General features: G+C 44.8%; 1 protein-coding gene across 2 annotated transcripts in view; it reads left to right on the top strand.

Annotated features, from left to right (window-relative positions):
• Nucleotides 1-23,878, top strand: part of LOC138648019 (dimethylaniline monooxygenase [N-oxide-forming] 2-like) — a 144,864-nt gene that overhangs the window by 76,578 nt on the left and 44,408 nt on the right. For both annotated transcript variants that reach the window (XM_069737477.1, XM_069737478.1), the window contains exon 5: nucleotides 4,320-4,508. In XM_069737477.1, coding sequence (XP_069593578.1) covers nucleotides 4,320-4,508 — 189 coding nt within the window. The remainder of the gene's footprint in view (nucleotides 1-4,319; nucleotides 4,509-23,878) is intronic.

Below are 23,878 nucleotides of genomic sequence, written 5' to 3'. Positions count from 1 at the left end.
GCAGCATGTGACATGCACCATAAGACCACATGCAACATGCGACGACATGCAGCATGCGACATGCGATGACATGCTATGATATGCACCATGTGGCAACATGCGACATGTGACAGCATGTGACATGCACCATGCGTCATGCAATAACGTGACATGCGACAACATACAACATGCACCATGCGACATGCAATAACATGTGACATGCAACATACGACATGCAACATGCAATGACATGTGGCATTCAGCATGCGACGACATGCAGCATGCGACAACATGCCACATGCGACGACATGCAACATGCGACATGCAATGACATGCGACATGCAACATGCCACATACAGTACATACATACAGTACATACATGATACAACATACATGCAGACATACAGTACATATAACATAGAGTACATACTCACCATCACTTGTCACTTTGATCCCCGAAGCCAGTGTCATCTGTAAAAATGATTAAAATAATAAACAACCAATATACTCCCTGATCGGCAGAAATCCAATTAAAACGAGTGTCCCACGACGATCTCCCGTGGAGAGCAGGAGCATCAGCAGATATGACCGCTCTCCAGGGGCTCCAGGAATACAATGATGGAGGGTATCCTTCCACAATGTATTCCTCACAATGTATTCCTACGCCCCTGTGAGAAAATGGTCCCTAGTCTCACTTTATGCCATTGCTGTGTGAGAAATTTTCCCAGGCAGCAATTGCCATAAAGTAAGACTTTGAACTTTAGTAACCTCAGTGATGCACTGCAGGAGCCATTGTCTCCTGTCAGTGTGTCCCTGAGGGTCCTATAGAGCAGTGACATCACCCGATGTCACTGTTCTATAGGAGAGATCGTCGTGGGACATGCGTTATTAATTGGACTATAGCGAACAGGTAGTATACGGTTTATTATTTTACGTTTTTTTGTAGGCGCTGAAGTATGGTAAGTATGGTTAAATGAAGAATATTAAAATACATTTTTCTGGGAGTGTCTTTTTTTTTTTTTTTTAACTCTTTCACTACTATAAGATTAATAATGGATAGGTGTCTTATTGACGCCTCTCCATTATTAACCCGGCTTAATGTCACCTTACAATAGCAAGGTGACATTAACCCCTTATTACCCCATATCCCACCGCTACACGGGAGTGGGAAGAGAGGGGCTAAGTGCCAGAATTGGCGCATTTTACATCTTGCGCCATTTCTGGGGCAGCTGCGGACTGGTATTTGTAGCCGGGGGGGGGGGGCAATATCCATGGCCCCTCTCTAGGCTATGAATATCAGCCCGCAGCTGTCTGCGTAGTCTCTCTGGCTATAAAATATAGGGGGACCCCACGTCATTTTTTTGGGGGGGGTCCCCCTATTTTGATAGCCAGTAAAGGCTACACAGACAGCTGCGGGCTGATATTCATAGCAGGCTACGAATATTGGCCCCCGGCCGTCGGCTTTCCCCCTCTGGTGCAGAAAATTGCACGGGAGCCCACCCCACTTTTTTTTTCCATTTTTTTTTTAACTGAAACATATTGTTCATTAACCCCTTTCTGCCAGCTGACAGAATAGTACGTCAACTGGCAGTATCCCCCACTTTGAGGTGGGTTTCGGCGATGAGCCCACTTCAAAGCCGCAACATGTCAGCTGTTTTCAATACAACAACAAAAATGTACATGATCGCTAAACGGCATAGCGAGAAGAAAAAAATCAAAAGCCAAAATTATGGTTTTTTGGTCGCCGCGACATTGCATTAAAATACAATTAAGGGCGATCAAAAGAACGTATCTGCACAAAAGTGGTATCAATAAAAACATCAGCTCGGCATGCAAAAAATTAGCCCTCACCCAACCCGATTTCCCAGAAAATATAGACACTTCGCTTATCAGAAAATGGCGCAATTATTTTATTTCTTTTTAGCAAAGTTTGGAATTTTTTTTCACCACTTAGATAAAAAATAACGTAGCCATGTTTGGTGTCTATGAACTCGTAATGACCTGGAGAATCATAATGGCAGGTCAGTTTTATGCTGTGTGCACACGTTGCAGATTTGGGTGCAGAATTTTCTGCACAAAATCTGCATCTCCTTGCAGAAAACGCAGCTGCGTTTTTTATGCATTTTTTTCATGTTTTTTTTTCACGGTTTTTGCGCGGTTTTGATGCCGCTTTTTTGTGCGATTTTTGATGCAGTTCTTGGTGCGATTTTCGGTGTGTTTTTTTGCGTGGTTTTGATTCAGGTTTTTTATGCTTTTTCATGCAGTTTTTGGTGAAGTTTTCTTGCAGTTTTTGGTGCAGATTTTTCTGCGGTTTTGATGCAGTTTTTGGTGCAGTTTTGATGCATTTTTGGTGCATTTTTTGCACAGTTTTGAAGCATTTTTTAATTTTTTAGGTGCGGTTTTTGCACGGTTTTTTTTCTGGGCTCCGTTGCAATCCATCGTTATAAGCAAAAAACGGAACCTGCAAATGTGCTTGCAGGATGCGTTTTTTGCCCATAGACTTGTATTAGCGACGGATGGGCACACGTCGCATCCGTCTTGAGACGGATCCGTTGTGTTTTGGCAAACGTAACGCACAAAAAACGTTCAATGTAACATTTTTTTTAAATTCTGCCCCCTCCTCCCCGCTCATCACAATGGGCAGCGGATGCGTTGTAAAACTGCATCCGCTGCCCACATTGTGCTAAATTTAGTACAACGTCCGTTGGTACGTCGGGCTGACGGTTTGCGACGGCCCCGTACCGACGGAAGTGTGAAAGTAGCCTTACATCCAAATTAGCTGCAGATTGGATGCTGCATACTTGTAGTTCCATCGGATGATGCCTGCACACACACTCCAAAAGACCCCCCGCACACACCCGAACAGCCCGCAGACCCCGCTCGCACACACATACGCGCACACACTTTTCCCTCCTCCCGAACTGCAGCGTTTCTCGGACCCACATCCACAGCAAAACTGCAGATCTTTTTTACATCTGCGGTTTTGCTGTGGATGTGCCCGACTCAATGAAAGTCTAAGGCCGGAGTCACACTACAGCGAGATACGGCCGAGTCTCGCAGGTTAAAACCAAGCTCTGGCACCGGCACTCCGGAGCAGAGCGTGTGGCTCTATGTATTGCTATGCGGCCGCACGCTCCGCTCGGTGCGGCTTTTTCTGCAGCATGTGCACAAGTCTGCGGCTCCCATAGACTTACATTGGTTGTGCACTACACTGTGGATTTGATGCAATTCTGTGCAGCAAAAAACCCTGCGGATCTGGAATGAAATCCGCACCGTGTGCACACAGCCTTAGCATTTAGTGAACCTAGCAAAAAGCCAAGCAAAAAACAAGTGTGGGATTGCATTTTTTTTGCAATTTCATCGCACTTTGAATTTTTTTCACATTTTCTGTTACACGACATGGTAAAACCAATGGTGTCGTTCAAAAGTAGAACTTGTCCCGCAAAAAATAAGCCCTCACATGGCCATATTGATGGAAAAATTATGGCTCTGGAAAGAAGGGGAGCGATAAACGAAAAAATCTATCTATCCATCCATCCATCCACCTATCTGTGTGTGTAATGGAGTGTGGGTTGGACAAATGTAAAAGAGGAGGTTGGACAGAAATGACATCACAAATCTTTGTGAAGAGAGGAGGGAGGGGTTTGGGTGTGTTTTTGGAGTGGGTGTGGTAGGTTCGAGCTTAGTGGCCAGTGCAAAGCATCATGGAACTTGTAGTATTAGAGCACAATAACTCAGGAGAAAGGAAGTTGTCGATTAACCCCATGAGAGCTGGATCCAGCACTGAAGATGTGCTGCTACAGCATGATAAAAGGTAATATTGCTAAAATAAACACAGTGGATGTTTTCAGTGGCACATAATAGCCAGATTTATGAAAAAAAAATTTTTATTGTAGTGGACAACTTCTTTAAAATCGATGGCAGAAGCACTTAGCTAAGCGCTGTGCCATTTTTACTAGAGACTTTGGTAGAGGACCAAGATATTGGAAAATCACTGATCATATACTCATGCCTTATCCTCTTCTTTAAATATGTTATAATGGCTGTGGCCAGTGGACCTCATTAAACTTATCATAGACAGAGATTTTCTACTAGGGAAAATGATGGGATATTTTTAACACTATTACAGGTATTATTAATTGTGGCTGATCAGGAATATTTTCATCCATTTCTGATTTATATTAATCAGAACTGAATTAGCTATTAGTAACAATTTACTGAACCAGTCGCAATGAAGATATGGCCGTCAGTCTCTATATTTGTATGATTGTATATAAAATAAATTCTTGCCATTTTGTGTAAAAAAGACTCATTACAATTTAGAGTCTAATTACTTGCAGGAAATGGTGGAGGACAGAAGAGCAAGTCTATATAGCTGTGTGGTAACCAACAGTTCCAAAGAGATGATGTGTTATACAGACTTCCCAATGCCAGACGTTTTCCCAGCATATCTGCATCATTCAAAAGTCCTGGAGTACCTAAGAATTTATGCGGAACACTTTGAACTCCTGGAGTATATCCAGTTTAAGGTGAGGCTTTTCAGAATTTTCTCATTGATGGAAATAATATTCAAGGCTTGACTGAAAATACAAAAGACATAAAAATGTAATAAAAAAAGGCTGAGACATTATAATTTATGCATTGGTATTATTAGTCAATATATAAACCACCTTAGTTAGCATTTTCTATGAAGTACAGTGTAAGGCTTGGGAGTTTAAAGGGAATCTGTCACCCTCTGACATATATAACCTATTAATATGGGCATACAGGCGACAGAAAAGCTTATAAGGAATCTGTCACCCTCTGGGACATATATAACCTATTAATATGGGCATACAGTGGATAGAAAAGTTAAAATAGACATACCTGTATGCCTAATATCTGCGGTTTTGTTGTTGAAAAATCGTACCACCCCCTCCCATTAGCGTCACAGTGTCCTGATCGCTCCGGAATTCTGTGCCTGCGCCCTGCAATAGAGCAATTATACGTATCTACTACTATTATTATTATTATTTATTTCTATAGCACCATTAATTCCATTGTGTTGTACATGAGACGGGGTTACATCAAAATACAAATATCACTTACAGTAAACAAAACTAACAATGACAGACTGATACAGAGGGGAGAGAACCCTGCCCTTGCGGGCTTACATTCTACAGGATTATGGGGAAGGAAACAGTAGGTCGGGCGTTGCAGTAGCTCCAATGGTGTTGAGGTGGTCGTGTGGTCATTACAAGTTGTAAGCTTCTTTGAAGAGATGGCTTTTCAGGTTCCGTTTGAAGGATCCAAGTGTGGTGGATAACTGGGCGTGTTGGGGCACAGAATTCCAGATGATGGGGGATATTCGGGAGAAGTCTTGGAGGCGATTGGATGAGGAGTGAATAAGCGTGGAGGAGAGAAGGAGGTCTTGGGAGGACCGGAGATTACGTGAGGGAGGATAATGAGAGATTAGTTTGGAAATATACTGAGGAGAATGGTTATGGATGGCTTTGTAGGTCAGTGTTAGTAATTTAAACTGGATACGCTGGGAAGTCGGAGCCAGTGAAGGTATTTGCAAAGAGGAGAAGCTGGAGTGAAGCGAGGAGAAAGATTAATTAGTTGGGCAGCAGAGTTAAGGATGCGAGAGTGTTAGAGGGTAGGCCACAGAGGAGGATGTTGCAGTAGTCAAGGCGGGAGATGATTAGGGCATGCCCAATCATTTTGGTAGAGTGAGGATTGAGGAAAGGACGGATTCTGGAAATATTTTTGAGCTGGAGGCGACAGGAGATGACGAGATCTTGGATGTGCAGTTTAAAGGAGAGGGCAGAGTCAAAGTTTACTCCGAGGCAGCGGATTACCGGGATGGGGGAAAGTGTGAATTCATTTATTGTGATAGATCAGGTAGGTAAGGTGTGCGAGATGGAGGAAAGATAATTATTCAGTTTTGTCCACATTGAGTTTGAGGAAGCGAGAGGAGAAGGAGGATATGGCTGATAGACACTCTGGGATTCTGGAGAGCAGAGAGGTGACATCTGGGCCAGAGAAGTGGATCTGAATGTCATCGGCATATAGATGGTACTGGAAGCCATAGGACTTTGAGTTCCGCCCATCTATGGTCACTGGCTTCAGCGCTCTTCTGTACAGGCACCAGTGTGCGCAGCGATAAGGTTCTCTCCCCACATCCTTCCTCCCTGCATAGTTAGAAACCATACAGTTTATGATGCCCCTGTCACCCATGTAAGCATGGTGGGGGGAAGCACCTTATTGCCGCCCACAATGGAGGTCACTGCAACAGAAGTAGCAGTGACTCGCTGGCACCTGCACAGAAGATCACTGAGGCCAATGCCCATAGAAGGGTAGAATAGGTACATATAATTGCCCTATTGCAGGGCACAGGCGAGGGATTCTAGTGCCACCATTGCATGTCATAGTGCACTGGTACGCAAATGAAGAGAGGAGGCAGAGATTTCTTACAGGCACTGCACACCCCGGAGCCTTGAAGATATCGTTAGCACCAAGAAATAATACAGGATTTCTCAACAAGACTGCAGATATAAAGCATACAGGTAGGACTAGTTTCACAATTCTATCACCTGTATGCCCATATTAATAGGTTCTATAAGTCCCAGGGGATGACAGATTCCCTTTAACCCCTTCAAGTCGCGGCCCTTTTTCGTTTTTGCGTTTTCATTTTTCACTTCCCTCCTTCCCAGAGCCATAACTTTTTTATTTTTCCGTCAATTTGGCCATGTGAGGGCTTATTTTTTGCGGAACGAGTTGTACTTTTGAATGACACCATTGGTTTTACCATGTCTTTTACTAGAAAACAGGAAAAAAATTCCAAGTGCGGTGAAATTGCAAAAAAAAGTGCAATCCCACACTTGTTTTTTGTTTGGCTTTTTTGCTAGGTTCATTAAATGCTAAAACTAACCTGCCACTGTGATTCTCTAGGTCATTACGAGTTCATAGACATCTAACATGTCTAGGTTATTTTTTATCCAAGTGGTGAAAAAAAAATTCAAAACTTTGCTTAAAAAAAAAAAAGGTGCCATTTTCCGATACCCGTAGCGTCTCCATTTTTCGTGATCTGGTGTCGGGTGAGGGCTTATTTCTTGCGTGCTGAGCTGACATTTTTAATGATACCATTTCGGTGCAGATATGTTCTTTTGATCGCCCGTTATTGCATTTTAATGCAATGTCACGGCGACCAAAAAAACTTCTGGCGTTTCGGATTTTTTTCTCGCTACGCTGTTTAGTGATCAGGTTAATGCTTTTTTTTATTGATAGATCGGGCGATTCTGAATGTGGCGATACCAAATACGTGTAGGTTTTTTTTTTTTAAATTGTTTTATTTAGGATGGGGCGAAAGGGGGGTGATTTAAACTTTTATATTTTTTATATTTTTTTCATATTTTTAAAAACATTTTTTTTTACTTGTGCCATGCTTCAATAGCCTCCATGGGAGGCTAGAAGCTGGCATAGCCTGATCGGCTCTGCTACATAGCAGCGATCATCAGATCGCTGCTATGTAGCTGAAATGCAGGTGTGCTGTGAGTGCCGACCACAGGGGGGCGCTCACAGCAGGCCGGCATCAGTAACCATAGACGTCTCAAGGACCTCTATGGTTACCTTCCTGATGCATCGCCGACCCCCGATCATGTGACGGGGTCGGCAATGACATCATTTCCGGCCGCCCGGCTGGAAGCGCCGGTTAAATGCCGCTGTCTGCGTTTGACAGCGGCATTTAACAGGTTAATAGCGGCGGGTGAATAGCGATTTCACCTGCCGCTATTGCACGCACATGTCAGCTGTACAAAACAGCTGACATGTCGCGACTTTGATGTGGGCTCAGCGCCGGAGCCCACATCAAAGGGGGTGACACGGCATGCGCAGTAATAGTACGGCGCATGTCGTGAAAGGGTTAAAACCCATCAAAAAAATATACTCTTGTGGTCCATGCAAATATTAGCTGGTCACTTTTGGGCCTTCTGGACACTGTCATTTTCTTTAAAAAAAAAAAATGATTGCAGCATTTGCAGGATAATAACTTTTTACTTTCCTATTGTCCTAACTATATTAGGGCTGCTTTTTACTTTTAAAGGGAGGGTGCCGTGATTTTAGTTTTTGTATTAATAATTATTGATTATATAATCAATTATTTTTAATACAAAAGTATATGTAGTACTTTAATACTTTTTTATTTATTCATTTTTACTTTTGCCACTGGAGGCCGCCATTTTCATTAGTGTGGGTGTAAGTGTCTGGGCAGGACACTTGCACACCTCACTTACGGCAGCCATGGGCATAGGAGCCAACAGTCGGGCTCCGACCGCTCCTCCTGCCTCTCAGCTGTGACTTGGGCACGCCCACTGGGCTGCTACGTCACAGCTGTGAGAGGAGATCGCGGCCATTTTGTTTTTTTCCTCTGTCATCGTGCGATGACAGCTCAGTGTGTGCGATCATAGCAGGAGCTGCCAGGGAGAAGCTGCTGCTGGGAGCGAGGGTCGGGGTGAGCATCTGCAGCCAGGAGCTGTGATTGCAGCCTGTACTTTGTATTACAGCACAGGCTGCAATCACTGCTCACTGCCGACCTGTTCAGAGCAGAGCAGGGAGATCGTCACACTGCTCTGCCCTGAACATGACTCAGCACTTCCTGGGAGAGGACTGAAGGTAAGTACAGGGTTTTTTTATTTTCTTATGCATCTACCACTTCTACCAGCCCCTATATACCACTGCTACCAGCCCCTATATACCACTGCTACCAGCCCCTATATACCACTGCTACCAGCCCCTATATACCACTGCTACCTGCTCCTATATACCACTGCTACCAGCCCCTATATACCACTGCTACCAGCCCCTATATACCACTGCTACCTGTCCCTATATACCACTGCTACCTGTCCCTATATACCACTGCTACTAGCCCCTATATACCACTGCTACTAGCCCCTATATACCACTGCTACCTGCTCCTATATACCACTGCTACTAGCCCCTATATACCACTGCTACCAGCCACTATATACCACTACTACTAGCCCCTATATACCACTGCTACTAGCCCCTATATACCACTGCTACTAGCCCCTATATACCACTGCTACTAGCCCCTATATACCACTGCTACTAGCCCCTATATACCACTGCTACCTGCCCCTATATACCACTGCTACTAGCCCCTATATACCACTGCTACTAGGCCCTATATACCACTGCTACCTGCCCCTATATACCACTGCTACTAGCCCCTATATACCACTGCTACCAGCCACTATATACCACTGCTACTAGCCCCTATATACCACTGCTACTAGCCCCTATATACCACTGCTACTAGCCCCTATATACCACTGCTACTAGCCCCTATATACCACTGCTACCTGCTCCTATATACCACTGCTACTAGCCCCTATATACCACTGCTACCAGCCACTATATACCACTGCTACTAGCCCCTATATACCACTGCTACCTGCCCCTATATACCACTGCTACTAGCCCCTATATACCACTGCTACTAGCCCCTATATACCACTGCTACTAGCCCCTATATACCACTGCTACTAGCCCCTATATACCACTGCTACCTGCTCCTATATACCACTGCTACTAGCCCCTATATACCACTGCTACCAGCCACTATATACCACTGCTACTAGCCCCTATATACCACTGCTACCTGCTCCTATATACCACTGCTACTAGCCCCTATATACCACTGCTACCAGCCCCTATATACCACTGCTACCAGCCACTATATACCACTGCTACTAGCCCCTATATACCACTGCTACCAGCCACTATATACCACTGCTACCAGCCCCTATATACCACTGCTACTAGCCCCTATATACCACTGCTACTAGCCCTTATATACCACTGCTACCAGCCCCTATATACCACTGCTGCCTGCGTCTATATACTATCTACCACTGCTGCCTGTCTCTATATACCATCTACCACTGCTGCCTGTCTCTATATACCATCTACCACTGCTACCTGCCTCTATATACCATCTACCACTGCTACCTGCCTCTATATACCATCTACCACTGCTACCTCTGTCCTGTGTAGCTAATCTAGTCTTGTGTAGCTAATCCTGTCCTGTGTACAGTATCACACAAGATAGGATTAGATACACGGCGCAGCACAGTATCACACAGGACAGGATTAGATACACGGCTCAGCAGTCAGTATCTAATCCTCTCCTATGCACTCCTCTCCCCCCTGCGTGTCTTTCCCCATTGTGGTTTATTATTTTTGTTGTGGGAGATGAGGGAGTCGAGGATTATGCGTTCGGTATGGTATAAAAAAGATTAATAAAGGACTTTATTCTGGCCGAGTCTTTATTTACAATACATGTGAGATCTATGTGCCGGCATTATGGGTGATCTATATGGCGGTATTATGTGAGAAGCATATGGTGGTTTGTGAGAACACTGGCGGTATTATGTGTGATCTGTATGGTGGTATGTGAGAACACTGGCGGTATTATGTGTGATCTATATGGCGGTATGTGAGAACACTGGCGGTATTATGTGTGATCTATATGGCGGTATGTGAGAACACTGGCGGTATTATGTGTGATCTATATGGTGGTATTATGTGAGAACTGTATGACAGTATTGTGTGATCTATTTGATAGTATTGTGTGTGATCTATATGGCGGTATTATGCGAGAACACTATGGCAGTATTATCTTCAGAAAGCGGACCCATTCTACGGTGGTTCTGGCTGAGCACCTGCACGCGGGTCTGGGGTAATAGAGGGGGCAGCATGACCTCCAGTTAGGTGCAGTCAGGGCTGGTGAGGCAGCTGAAGAGAGGGGTCTCATTTTTATCGTTACTATACGGCTACATTTCCTTCCCAGCATCACCCCGTACTTCGCCTGTCACCTGGCTTTCACACATTGCCAGGACAGGATGGAGAAGACAGGATCTGAGGAGGGGAATGGGGTCTGCATGCAAAGTCTGGATCAGACCAGGCCATCAATCCGCAGAAATGTTTCCTGGATTTCTGTGGAGCAGACGGTCCATCCATGTGTATAAAAGACAGCGCTCTATGTACAAACCCTGGCTGCTCCGCACACCAAACAGGGGGCCCCTATAGACCAGCACACTGCTCTCCTGAAATACTCTGTGCTGCTGTCACCCTGCTCCCTCCACCACATATCTCCCAGAATCCTTGCTGCCTGCCATCCTTGGTGACTGTCTACTTGTCAGTATAAGGCTGCCTTCACACTATCATTATTTGGTTTGTATTTTACCTCAGTATTTATAAGCCAAAACCAGGAGTGGGTGATAAATGCAGAAGTGGTGCATATGTTTCTATTATACTTTTCCTCTATTTGTTCCACTCCTGGTTTTGGCTTACAAATACTGAGGTAAAATACTGACCAAATACTGCTAGTGTGACGGCAGCCATACTCTGCAGTCACCAACAAAATGGCTGCTCACTGGGTTCCTGAATCTCATCCTCTCTAATCCCTTAGCAAACACCCATAAGGAGAGGAGAGGAGACATCACACACGTCAGCAGACTCCGCCCATAATTACTGCAGTGCAATAATGTGAGCTATTTGTACACTAGGTTTTTCTGAAATTTCAGCAGCTGCTCCCCCTAGTGTTGAAAAGTGGAAATTCCAAAACTTTTCAAATTATTTTTCATATTTTACTAAATTATAAACAAATGATAATATTTTTTAAGAAAATGTAATCATTAATTCTTTACATTTTTACAATTTCTGAAAAAAATTTTTTTTTGATGGCACCTTCCCTTTAACCCCTTTACCCCCAAGGGTGGTTTGCACGTTAATGACCGGGCCAATTTTTACAATTCTGACCACTGTCCCTTTATGAGGTTATAACTCTGGAACGCTTCAATGGATCCTGGTGATTCTGACATTGTTTTCTCGTGACATATTATACTTCATGACAATGGTAAAAATTCTTTGATAGTACCTGCGTTTATTTGTGAAAAAAACGGAAATTTGGCGAAAATTATGAAAATTTCGCAATTTTCCAACTTTGAATTTTTATGCAATTAAATCACAGAGATATGTCACACAAAATACTTAATAAGTAACATTTCCCACATGTCTACTTTACATCAGCACAATTTTGGAACCAAAATTTTTTTTTGTTAGGGAGTTATAAGGGTTAAAAGTTGACCAGCAATTTCTCATTTCTACAACACCATTTTATTTTAGGGACCACATCTCATTTGAAGTCATTTTGAGGGGTCTATATGATAGAAAATACCCAAGTGTGACACCATTCTGAAAACTACACCCCTCAAGGTGCTCAAAACCATATTCAAGAAGTTTATTAACCCTTCTGGTGCTTCACAGGAATTTTTTGAATGTTTAAATAAAAATGAACATTTAACTTTTTTTCACAAAAAATTTAATTCAGCTCCAATTTCTTTTATTTTACCAAGGGTAACAGGAGAAAATGGACCCCAAACATTGTTGTACAATTTGTCCTGAGTATGCCAATACCCCACATGTGGGGGTAAACCACTGTTTGGGCGCATGGCAGAGCTCGGAAGCGAAGGAGTGCCATTTGACCTTTCAATGCAAAATTGACTGGAATTGAGATGGGACGCCATGTTTCGTTTGGAGAGCCCCTGATGTGGCTAAACATTGAAACCCCCCACAAGTGACACCATTTTGGAAAGTAGACCCCCTAAGGAACTTATCTAGAGGTGTGGTGAGCACTTTGACCCAACAAGTGCTTCACAGAAGTTTATAATGTAGAACAGTAAAAATAAAAAATCATATTTTTTCACAAAAATTATCTTTTCGCCCCCAATTTTTTATTTTCCCAAGGGTAAGAGAAGAAATTGGACCCCAAAAGTTGTTGTACAATTTGTCCTGAGTACGCTGATAGCCCATATGTGGGGGTAAACCACTGTTTGGGCGGATGGGAGAGCTCGGAAGGGAAGGAGCGCCGTTTGACTTTTCAATGCAAAATTGACAGGAATTGAGATGGGACGTCATGTTGCGTTTGAAGAGCCACTGATGTGCCTAAACATTGAAACCCCCCACAAGTGACACCATTTTGGAAAGTAGACCCCCTAAGGAACTTATCTAGAGGTGTGGTGAGCACTTTGACCCACCAAGTGCTTCACAGAAGTTTATAATGTAGAACAGTAAAAATAAAAAATCATATTTTTTCACAAAAATTATCTTTTTGCCCCCAATTTTTTATTTTCCCAACGGTAAGAGAAGAAATTGGACCCCAAAAGTTGTTGTACAATTTGTCCTGAGTACGCTGATACCCCATATGTGGGGGTAAACCACTGTTTGGGCGAATGGGAGAGCTTGGAAGGGAAGGAGTGCCGTTTGACTTTTCAAAGCAAAATTGACAGGAATTGAGATGGGACGCCATGTTGCGTTTGAAGAGCCACTGATGTGCCTAAACATTGAAACCCCCCACAAATGACACCATTTTGGAAAGTAGACCCCCTAAGGAACTTATCTAGAGGTGTGGTGAGCACTTTGACCCACCAAGTGCTTCACAGAAGTTTATAATGCAGAGCCGTAAAAATAAAACAAATTTTTTTTCCCACAAAAATTATTTTTTTAGCCCCCAGTTTTGTATTTTCCTGAGGGTAACAGGAGAAATTGGACCCCAAAATTTGTTGCCCAATTTGTCCTGAGTGCGATGATACACCATATGTGGGGGGAACCACTGTTTGGGCACATGGGAGGGCTCAGAAGGGAAGGAGTGCCATTTGAATGCAGACTTAGATGGAATGGTCTGCAGGTGTCACATTGCGTTTGCAGAGCCCCTAATGTACCTAAACAGTAGAAACCCCCCACAAGTGACACCATTTTGGAAAGTAGACCCCCTTAGGAACTTATCTAGATGTGTGCTGAGCGCTTTGACCCACCAAGGGCTTCACAGAAGTTTATAATGGAGAGCCGTAAAAATAAAACAAAAATTTTTTCCCACAAAAATTATTTTTTAGCCCCCAGTTTTGTATTTTCCCGAGGGTAACAGGAGAAATTCGACCCCACAATTTGTTGTCCAATTTGTCCTGAGTGCGCTGATACCCCATATGTGGGGGGGAACCACTGTTTGGGCGCATGGGAGGGCTCGGAAGGGAAGGAGCTCCATTTGGAATGAGGACTTAGATGGAATGGTCTGCAGGTGTCACATTGCATTTGCAGAGCCCCTAATGTACCTAAACAGTAGAAACCTCCCACAAATGACACCATTTTGGAAACTAGACCCCCTAAGGAACTCATCTAGATGTGTTGTGATAGCTTTGAACCCCCAAGTGTTTCACTACAGTTTGTAACGCAGAGCCGTGAAAATTAAAAAAAAAAATCTTTCCCCCCAAAATTATTTTTTAGCCCCCAGTTTTGTATTTTCCCGAGGGTAAGAGGAGAAATTCGACCCCACAATTTGTTGTCCAATTTGTCCTGAGTACGCTGATACCCCGTATGTTGGGGGAAACCACCGTTTGAGCGCATGGCAGAGCTCGGAAGGGAAGGAGCGCCATTTGGAATGCAGACTTAGATGGAATGGTCTGCAGACGTCACATTGCGTTTGCAGAACCCCTAATGTACCTAAACAGTAGAAACCCCCCACAAGTGACCCCATATTGGAAACTAGACCCCCCAGGGAACTAATCTAGATGTGTTGTGAGAACTTTGAACCCCCAAGTGTTTCACTACAGTTTATAACGCAGAGCCGTGAAAATAAAAAATCTTTTTTTTTCCCACAAAAAATATGTTTTAGCCCCAAGTTTTGTATTTTACCAAGGGTAACAGGAGAAATTGGACCGCAAAAGTTGTTGTCCTATTTGTCCTGAGTACGCTGATACCCCATATGTTGGGGTAAACCCCTGTTTGGGCACACGGGAGAGCTCGGAAGGGAAGAAGCACTGTTTTACTTTTTCAACGCAGAATTGGCTGGAATTGAGATCGGACGCCATGTCGCGTTTGGAGAGCCCCTGATGTGCCTAAACAGTGGAAACCCCCCAATTATAACTGAAACCCTAATCCAAACACATCCCTAACCCTAATCCCAACAGTAACCCTAACCACACCTCTAACCCTGACACACCCCTAACCCTAATCCCAACCCTATTCCCAACCGTAAATGTAATCTAAACCCTAACTGTAACTTTAGCCCCAACCCAAACTGTAGCCCTAGCCCTAACCCTAGCCCTAACCCTAATCCTAACCCTAGCCCTAACCCTAGCCCTAACCATAGCCCTAACCCTAGCCCTAACCTTAGCCCTAGCCCTAACCCTAGCCCTAACCCTAACCCTAACCCTAGCCCTAACCCTAGCCCTAACCCTAACCCTAGCCCTAGCCCTAACCCTAACCCTAACCCTAGCCCTAACCCTAGCCCTAACTCTAACCCTAGCCCTAATGGGAAAATGGAAATAAATACATTTTTTTAATTTTTCCCTAACTAAGGGGGTGATGAAGGGGGGTTTGATTTACTTTTATAGCGGGTTTTTTAGCGGATTTTTATGATTGGCAGCCGTCACACACTGAAAGACCCTTTTTATTGCAAAAAATATTTTTTGCGTTACCACATTTTGAGAGCTATAATTTTTCTATATTTTGGTCCACAGAGTCATGTGAGGTCTTGTTTTTTGCGGGACGAGTTGACGTTTTTATTGGTAACATTTTCGGGCACGTGACATTTTTTGATCGCTTTTTATTCCGATTTTTGTGAGGCAGAATGACCAAAAACCAGCTATTCATGAATTTCTTTTGGGGGAGGCGTTTATACCGTTCCGCGTTTGGTAAAATTGATAAAGCAGTTTTATTCTTCGGGTCAGTGCGATTACAGCGACACCTCATTTATATCATTTTTTTATGTTTTGGCGCTTTTATACGATAAAAACTATTTTATAGAAAAAATAATTATTTTGGCATCGCTTTATTCTCAGGACTATAACTTTTTTATTGTTTTGCTGATGATGGTGTATGGCGGCTCGTTTTTTGCGGGATAAGATGACGTTTTCAGCGGTACCATGGTTATTTATTTCTGTCTTTTTGATCGCGTGTTATTCCACTTTTTGTTCGGCGGTATGATAATAAAGCGTTGTTTTTTGCCTCGTTTTTTTTTTTTTTTTTTTCTTACGGTGTTTACTGAAGGGGTTAACTAGTGGGCCAGTTTTATAGGTCGGGCCGTTACGGACGCGGCGATACTAAATATGTGTACTTTTATTGTTTTTTTTTTTTTATTTAGATAAAGAAATGTATTTATGGGAATAATATATATTTTTTTTCCATTATTTTGGAATATTTTTTTTTATTTTTTTTTACACATTTGAAATTTTTTTTTTTACCTTTTTACTTTGTCCCAGGGGGGGACATCACAGATCAGTGATCTGACAGTTTGCACAGCACTCTGTCAGATCACTGATCTGACATGCAGCGCTGCAGCCTTCACAGTGCCTGCTCTAAGCAGGCTTCTGTGAAGCCACCTCCCTCCCTGCAGGACTCGGATCCGCGGCCATCTTGGATCCGGGGCTGGAGGGAGCAGGGAGGGAGGTAAGACCCTCGCAGCAACGCGATCACATCGCGTTGCTCCGGGGGTCTCAGGGAAGCCCGCAGGGAGCCCCCTCCCTGCGCGATGCTTCCCTGCACCGCCGGCACATCGCGATCATCTTTGATCGCGGTGTGCCGGGGGTTAATGTGTCGGGGGCGGTCCGTGACCGCTGCTGGCACATAGTGCTGGATGTCAGCTGCGATAAACAGCTGACACCCGGCCGCGATCGGCGGCGCTCCCCCCGTGAGTGCCGCCGATCGCGCTGGACGTACTATCCCGTCCATGGTCATAGGGGCCCACCCCACATGGACGGGATAGTACGTCCGATGTCAGAAAGGGGTTAAGGTCTACATATCATATGTTGATTTATGTTTATTCTTTTTGGGGGGTAAGGGAGTCAAAAGTGACAATCAAATCTACTAGTTTATGTTTTTTTCTACAAAATCGACCATTTAGTATTAATAACTAGGGTTGGGCGAAACGGGTCGTTCATTTTCAAAAGTCGCCGACTTTTGGCAAAGTCGGGTTTCATGAAACCCGATCCGACCCCTGTGCGGGGTCGGCCATGCGGTACGCGACTTTCGCGCCAAAGTCGCGTTTCAATGACGCGAAAAGCGCCATTTCTCAGCCAATGAAGGTGGACGCAGAGTGTGGGCAGCGTGATGACATAGGTCCTGGTCCCCACCATCTTAGAGAAGGGCATTGCAGTGATTGGCTTGCTGTCCGCGGCGTCACAGGGGCTATAAAGGGGCGTTCCCGCCGACCGCCATGTTACTGCTGCTGATCTGAGCTTAGGGAGAGGTTGCTGCCGCTTCGTCAGAAGCAGGGATAGCGTTAGGCAGGGTCCATTAACCCCCAAACCGCTTGTGCTGTAGCGATTTGCACTGTCCAACACCACCTTCGGTGTGCAGGGACAGTGGAAGCTACATTTTTTTTTTTTCCCTCAGCGCTGTAGCTCATTGGGCTGCCCTAGAAGGCTCCCTGATAGCTGCATTGCTGTGTGTACGCCGCTGTGCAAACCAACTGCTTTTTTCAAAGCACAAATCCTCTTGTTCCTTCCTTTCTGCACAGCTATCTTGTTTGTTTGTCCACACTTTTTATTTAATTTGTGCATCAGTCCACTCCTTATTGCTGCCTGCCATACCTGGCAGAGATTACTGCAGGGAGATAGTAATTGAAGGACACTCCCTGTTTTTTTTTTTTTTTTTGTGGGAGATTAAGATTGGCATTTCTGCTAGAGTGCCATCCCTGTGTGTGCCATCTCTCACTCAGTGGGCCATAGAAAGCCTATTTATTTTTTTGTTTTATTTGTTTTCTAAATTCTCCCTGAAAAAATCATTTTATTTTATTTGGTTTCTAAATTCTTCCTGAAAAAATCTTTTTTTTTTATTATTTTTTTTTTTTCTAAAGTCTCCCTGAAAAAAAAAAAAAAAAAAATCAGTGGGAGATTAATATTGCCCTTTCTGCTTGTGTGCCAGTCTTGACTCCTGGGTGTGCCATCTCTCTCTCTCTTTCCAATTGTGGGCCATAGAAAGCCTATTATTTTTTTTGCTTGATTTGGGTTCCAAAATCTACCTGAAAAAATCACTACATCAATCAGTGGGAGATAAATATTGGCCTCTGGGCTTGTGTGCCACTCCTGACTCCTGTGTGTGGCATCTCTCACTCAGTGGGGCATAGAAAGCCTTTTTTTTTAATTTTTTTATTTTTATTTGGTTTCTAAATTGTCATTGGAAAAATCATTTTATGTTATTTGGTTTCTAAATTCTTCCTGAAAAAATCATTTTATTTTATTTTGTTTCTAAAGTCTCCCTGAAAAAAAAAAAAATAAATAAAAAAAAACAGTGGGAGATTAATATTTACATTTGTGCTTCAGTGACAGTCCTGCGTGTGTGGCATCTCTCTCATTTGGTGCCACCAACAACAGAGTGTGTAACATTGTGCCTGATTTTCGTTGTGGTCTCACCCACCTGTAAAGGGGTAGCTAAATCATACTGAAGTTATAGCTCACCGTGTAAGTTGTGTGACAGCAGCAAATACTGTTAGTTTGGTTACATTTTTAAAACAATGAGGAAGTCTGGTGGAAGAGGTCGTGGCCGGGGGCGTTCATTGTCAGCTGGTAATGAGGGTAGTGGTAGTGGTGGAGCATCAGGTGGTCGTGGGAAAAAAAATATTGCACCTAAGTCTGGAGCTGTGGAGCCAGGTTCGTCGTCTGGCTACACAAGGCCTCGAACGCTCCCTTTTCTGGGAGTAGGAAAACCGCTTTTAAAGCCGGAGCAGCAAGAGCAAGTTTTGGCTTATCTTGCTGACTCAGCCTCTAGCTCTTTTGCCTCCTCTCGTGAAACTGGTAAATGTCAAAGCAGCGCGTCGTTAGTGGATGTTCACGGTCAGGGACAAGTCACTTCCTTGTCCTCTTCAGCAAAAACAACAACAGAGAAGAATGCAGCAGGCGACACAACGGGTTACTCCATGGAGCTCTTTACACATACCGTCCCTGGCTTAGAAAGTGAAGCAGTTAACAGTCCATGCCCATTACAAGTTGAATCTGACATGGAGTGCACTGATGCACAGCCACAGCCAGACTACTATGCTGGTCCTTTGACTCAGACCACAACATTGCCCTCGCAGGGTAATGATCAAGAATCAGACCCTGATGAGACTATGTTGCCCCATCACGAACGCTATACCACCGACCGACACGGTGACACAGACGAAGTTGCACACGAGCTACAAGAAGAGGTAATAGATGACCCAGTTCTTGACCCCGATTGGCAGCCATTGGGGGAACAGGGTGCAGGCGGCAGCAGTTCTGAAGCGGAGGAGGAGGGGCCGCAGCAGGCATCAACATCGCAACAGGTTCCATCTGCCGGGCCCGTATCTTGCCCAAAACGCGTGGCAAAGCCAAAACCTGTTGGAGGACAGCGTGGCCATCCGGTTAAAGCTCAGTCTGCAATGCCTGAAAAGGTATCCGATGCTAGAAAGAGTGCAGTCTGGCATTTTTTTTAAACAACATCCAATTGATCAGCGCAAAGTCATCTGTCAAAAATGTTCAACTACCTTAAGCAGAGGGCAGAATCTGAAAAGTCTCAATACAAGTTGCATGCATAGACATTTAGCCACCATGCATTTGCAAGCTTGGACTAACTACCAAACGTCCCTTAAGGTTGTAGCACCCTCGGCCAATGAAGCTAGTCATCAACGCAACATCCCTTCCGACAGTGTAGGGCCACCATTTTCCGCACCACCTGCAGTATCTGTGCAGGTTTCTTTGCCAGGCCAAAGCAGTCAGGGTCAGGGAATCACCAGTTTCGTAGTAGGAAACACTGCATCTAGGGCACCGGCGGCAACAATACCATCTCCCACCGTCTCTCAGTCTGCCATGTCCACCGGCACCCCCGCTAGTTCCACGATCTCCAGCTCTCCAGTCCAGCTCACCCTACATGAGACTATGGTTAGAAAAAGGAAGTACTTAGCCTCGCATCCGCGTACACAGGGTTTGAACGCCCACATAGCTAGACTAATCTCGTTAGAGATGATGCCCTACCGGTTAGTTGAAAGCGAAGCTTTCAAAGCCCTGATGGACTACGCTGTACCACGCTACGAGCTACCCAGTCGACACTTTTTTTCCAGAAAAGCCATCCCAGCCCTCCACCAGCATGTTAAAGAGCGCATCGTCCATGCACTCAGGCAATCTGTGAGCACAAAGGTGCACCTGACAACAGATGCATGGACCAGTAGGCATGGCCAGGGACGTTACGTGTCCATCACGGCACACTGGGTGAATGTTGTGGATGCAGGGTCCACAGGGGACAGCAATTTTGGGACAGTTCTGCCTAGCCCACGGTCTAGGAAACAGTTGGCTGTAGCCGTTCGCACCCCCTCCTCCTCCTCCTCGTCCTCCTGCAGAAGCGAGAGCTCGTCCACAGACCGCAGTCGCACAACCACTCCATCCGCAGCTGCCACTGTTGCACACCAGGTCTCCCATTATGGGGCAGTTACTGGCAAACGTCAGCAGGCTGTATTGGCTATGAAGTGTTTGGGCGACAACAGACACACCGCGGAAGTTCTGTCCGAGTTCTTGCAGAAAGAAACGCAGTCGTGGCTGGGCACTGTAGATCTTGAGGCAGGAAAGGTAGTGAGTGATAACGGAAGGAATTTCATGGCTGCCATCTCCCTTTCCCAACTGAAACACATTCCTTGCCTGGCTCACACCTTAAACCTGGTGGTGCAGTGCTTCCTGAAAAGTTATCCGGGGTTATCCGACCTGCTCCTCAAAGTGCGTGGACTTTGCTCACATATCCGCCGTTCGCCCGTACACTCCAGCCGTATGCAGACCTATCAGCGTTCTTTGAACCTTCCCCAGCATCGCCTAATCATAGACGTTGCAACAAGGTGGAACTCAACACTGCACATGCTTCAGAGACTGTGCGAACAGAGGCGGGCTGTTATGTTTTTGTGGGAGGATACACATACACGGGCAGGCAGTAGGATGGCAGACATGGAGTTGTCAGGTGTGCAGTGGTCGAAGATTCAAGACATGTGTCAAGTCCTTCAGTGTTTTGAGGAATGCACACGGCTGGTTAGTGCAGACAACACCATAATAAGCATGAGCATCCCCCTAATGCGTCTGCTGATGCAAAGTTTGACGCACATAAAGGATCAGGCGTCTGCAGCTGAGGAAGAGGAAAGCCTTGATGACAGTCAGCCATTGTCTGGCCAGGGCAGTGTACAGGACGAGTTAGCGGGCGAAGAGGAGGAGGAGGACGAGGAGGATGATGGGGATGATTATATTTTTAATGAGGAAGCTTTTCCGGGGCCACTGGAAATTGGTGGCGCGGCAAGGCCGGGTTCTGGTTTTTGGAGGGACACAAGTGACGTGGATTTGCCTGAAACTGCCCCTCAACCAAGCACAACCGCAGATTTGAGAACTGGAACTTTGGCCCACATGGCGGATTATGCCTTACGTATCCTCAAAAGGGACACACGCATTACTAAAATGATGAACGATGACGATTACTGGTTGGCCTGCCTCCTTGATCCTCGCTATAAAGGCAAATTGCAAAATATAATGCCACATGACAACTTGGAAATAATATTAGCAACCAAACATAGTAACATAGTAACATAGTTAGTAAGGCCGAAAAAAGACATTTGTCCATCCAGTTCAGCCTATATTCCATCATAATAAATCCCCAGATCTACGTCCTTCTACAGAACCTAATAATTGTATGATACAATATTGTTCTGCTCCAGGAAGACATCCAGGCCTCTCTTGAACCCCTCGACTGAGTTCGCCATCACCACCTCCTCAGGCAAGCAATTCCAGATTCTCACTGCCCTAGCAGTAAAGAATCCTCTTCTATGTTGGTGGAAAAACCTTCTCTCCTCCAGACGCAAAGAATGCCCCCTTGTGCCCGTCACCTTCCTTGGTATAAACAGATCCTCAGCGAGATATTTGTATTGTCCCCTTATATACTTATACATGGTTATTAGATCGCCCCTCAGTCGTCTTTTTTCTAGACTAAATAATCCTAATTTCGCTAATCTATCTGGGTATTGTAGTTCTCCCATCCCCTTTATTAATTTTGTTGCCCTCCTTTGTACTCTCTCTAGTTCCATTATATCCTTCATGAGCACCGGTGCCCAAAACTGGACACAGTACTCCATGTGCGGTCTAACTAGGGATTTGTACAGAGGCAGTATAATGCTCTCATCATGTGTATCTAGACCTCTTTTAATGCACCCCATGATCCTGTTTGCCTTGGCAGCTGCTGCCTGGCACTGGCTGCTCCAGGTAAGTTTATCATTAACTAGGATCCCCAAGTCCTTCTCCCTGTCAGATTTACCCAGTGGTTTCCCATTCAGTGTGTAATGGTGACATTGATTCCTTCTTCCCATGTGTATAACCTTACATTTATCATTGTTAAACCTCATCTGCCACCTTTCAGCCCAAGTTTCCAACTTATCCAGATCCATCTGTAGCAGAATACTATCTTCTCTTGTATTAACTGCTTTACATAGTTTTGTATCATCTGCAAATATCGATATTTTACTGTGTAAACCTTCTACCAGATCATTAATGAATATGTTGAAGAGAACAGGTCCCAATACTGACCCCTGCGGTACCCCACTGGTCACAGCGACCCAGTTAGAGACTATACCATTTATAACCACCCTCTGCTTTCTATCACTAAGCCAGTTACTAACCCATTTACACACATTTTCCCCCAGACCAAGCATTCTCATTTTGTGTACCAACATCTTGTGCGGCACGGTATCAAACGCTTTGGAAAAATCGAGATATACCACGTCCAATGACTCACCGTGGTCCAGCCTATAGATTACCTCTTCATAAAAACTGATTAGATTGGTTTGACAGGAGCGATTTCTCATAAACCCATGCTGATATGGAGTTAAACAGTTATTCTCATTGAGATAATCCAGAATAACATCCCTACTGCTGCCCGTGTACCCCTGGAACCAATTTTAAATTGCCAACAGCCCTATTTTTTTATGTTAGGCCTTCGAAGCCTGTCTGCGGTCCCTCCTTCCACTAGGCCTCCACTGACCACACCACTGCTGCCCGTGTACCCCTGGAACCAATTTAACATCCCTCAGAAACAATCAACTCTTGTTGACCGTTTGCTTCTGGCATTCCCTGCACACAGCGCCCGTGATCGTTCTCACACGAGCTGCAGGGGCCAGCAGACCAGAGGTGTTAGAGGGGCAGAAATCAGAAGTGGCGTTGGCCAGAAGGGTTTTCTGACCAGGTTGTGGAGTGATTTTGCTATGACCGCAGACAGGACAGGTACTGCAGCATCAATTCAAAGTGACAGGAGACAACATTTGTCCAGTATGGTTACAAACTATTTTTCATCCCTTATCGACGTTCTCCCTCAACCGTCATTCCCATTTGATTACTGGGCACCCAAATTAGACACCTGGCCAGAATTGGCAGAATATGCATTGCAGGAGCTTGCTTGCCCGGCAGCTAGTGTCCTATCAGAAAGAGTATTCAGTGCTGCAAGTTCAATACTAACAGAAAAAAGGACTCGTCTGGCTACCCAAAATGTAGATGATCTAACCTTCATTAAAATGAACCACAACTGGATTTCGAAATCTTTTTCCCCACCTTGCCCGGCTGACACCTAGCTTTCCTATGAAAAGGTCTTGCCTGTGGACTATTCTGAATGACTTTTCCAATCTCATAATTTTCTGCACCTGATTGTCCAGCATACGACATGTTTACACCTCACTAAATGGCCAAACTCCCCACACGGGGCCGTGGTATCGCCACTTGGCGCCAGCACCCGTGAGAGTGCTGTTTGTCTGAAGAGGTGGGTGTGCCCGCTTTTGGTCGACGGCACTGCCACTGGGTCCCTCATAGTACAA

The sequence above is a fragment of the Ranitomeya imitator genome, chromosome 8 (assembly GCF_032444005.1).
Source record: "Ranitomeya imitator isolate aRanImi1 chromosome 8, aRanImi1.pri, whole genome shotgun sequence".
Lineage (NCBI taxonomy): Eukaryota > Metazoa > Chordata > Amphibia > Anura > Dendrobatidae > Ranitomeya > Ranitomeya imitator.
Note: the sequence above shows the minus strand (reverse complement) of the source record. Positions and strands in the feature narration are given on the sequence as shown.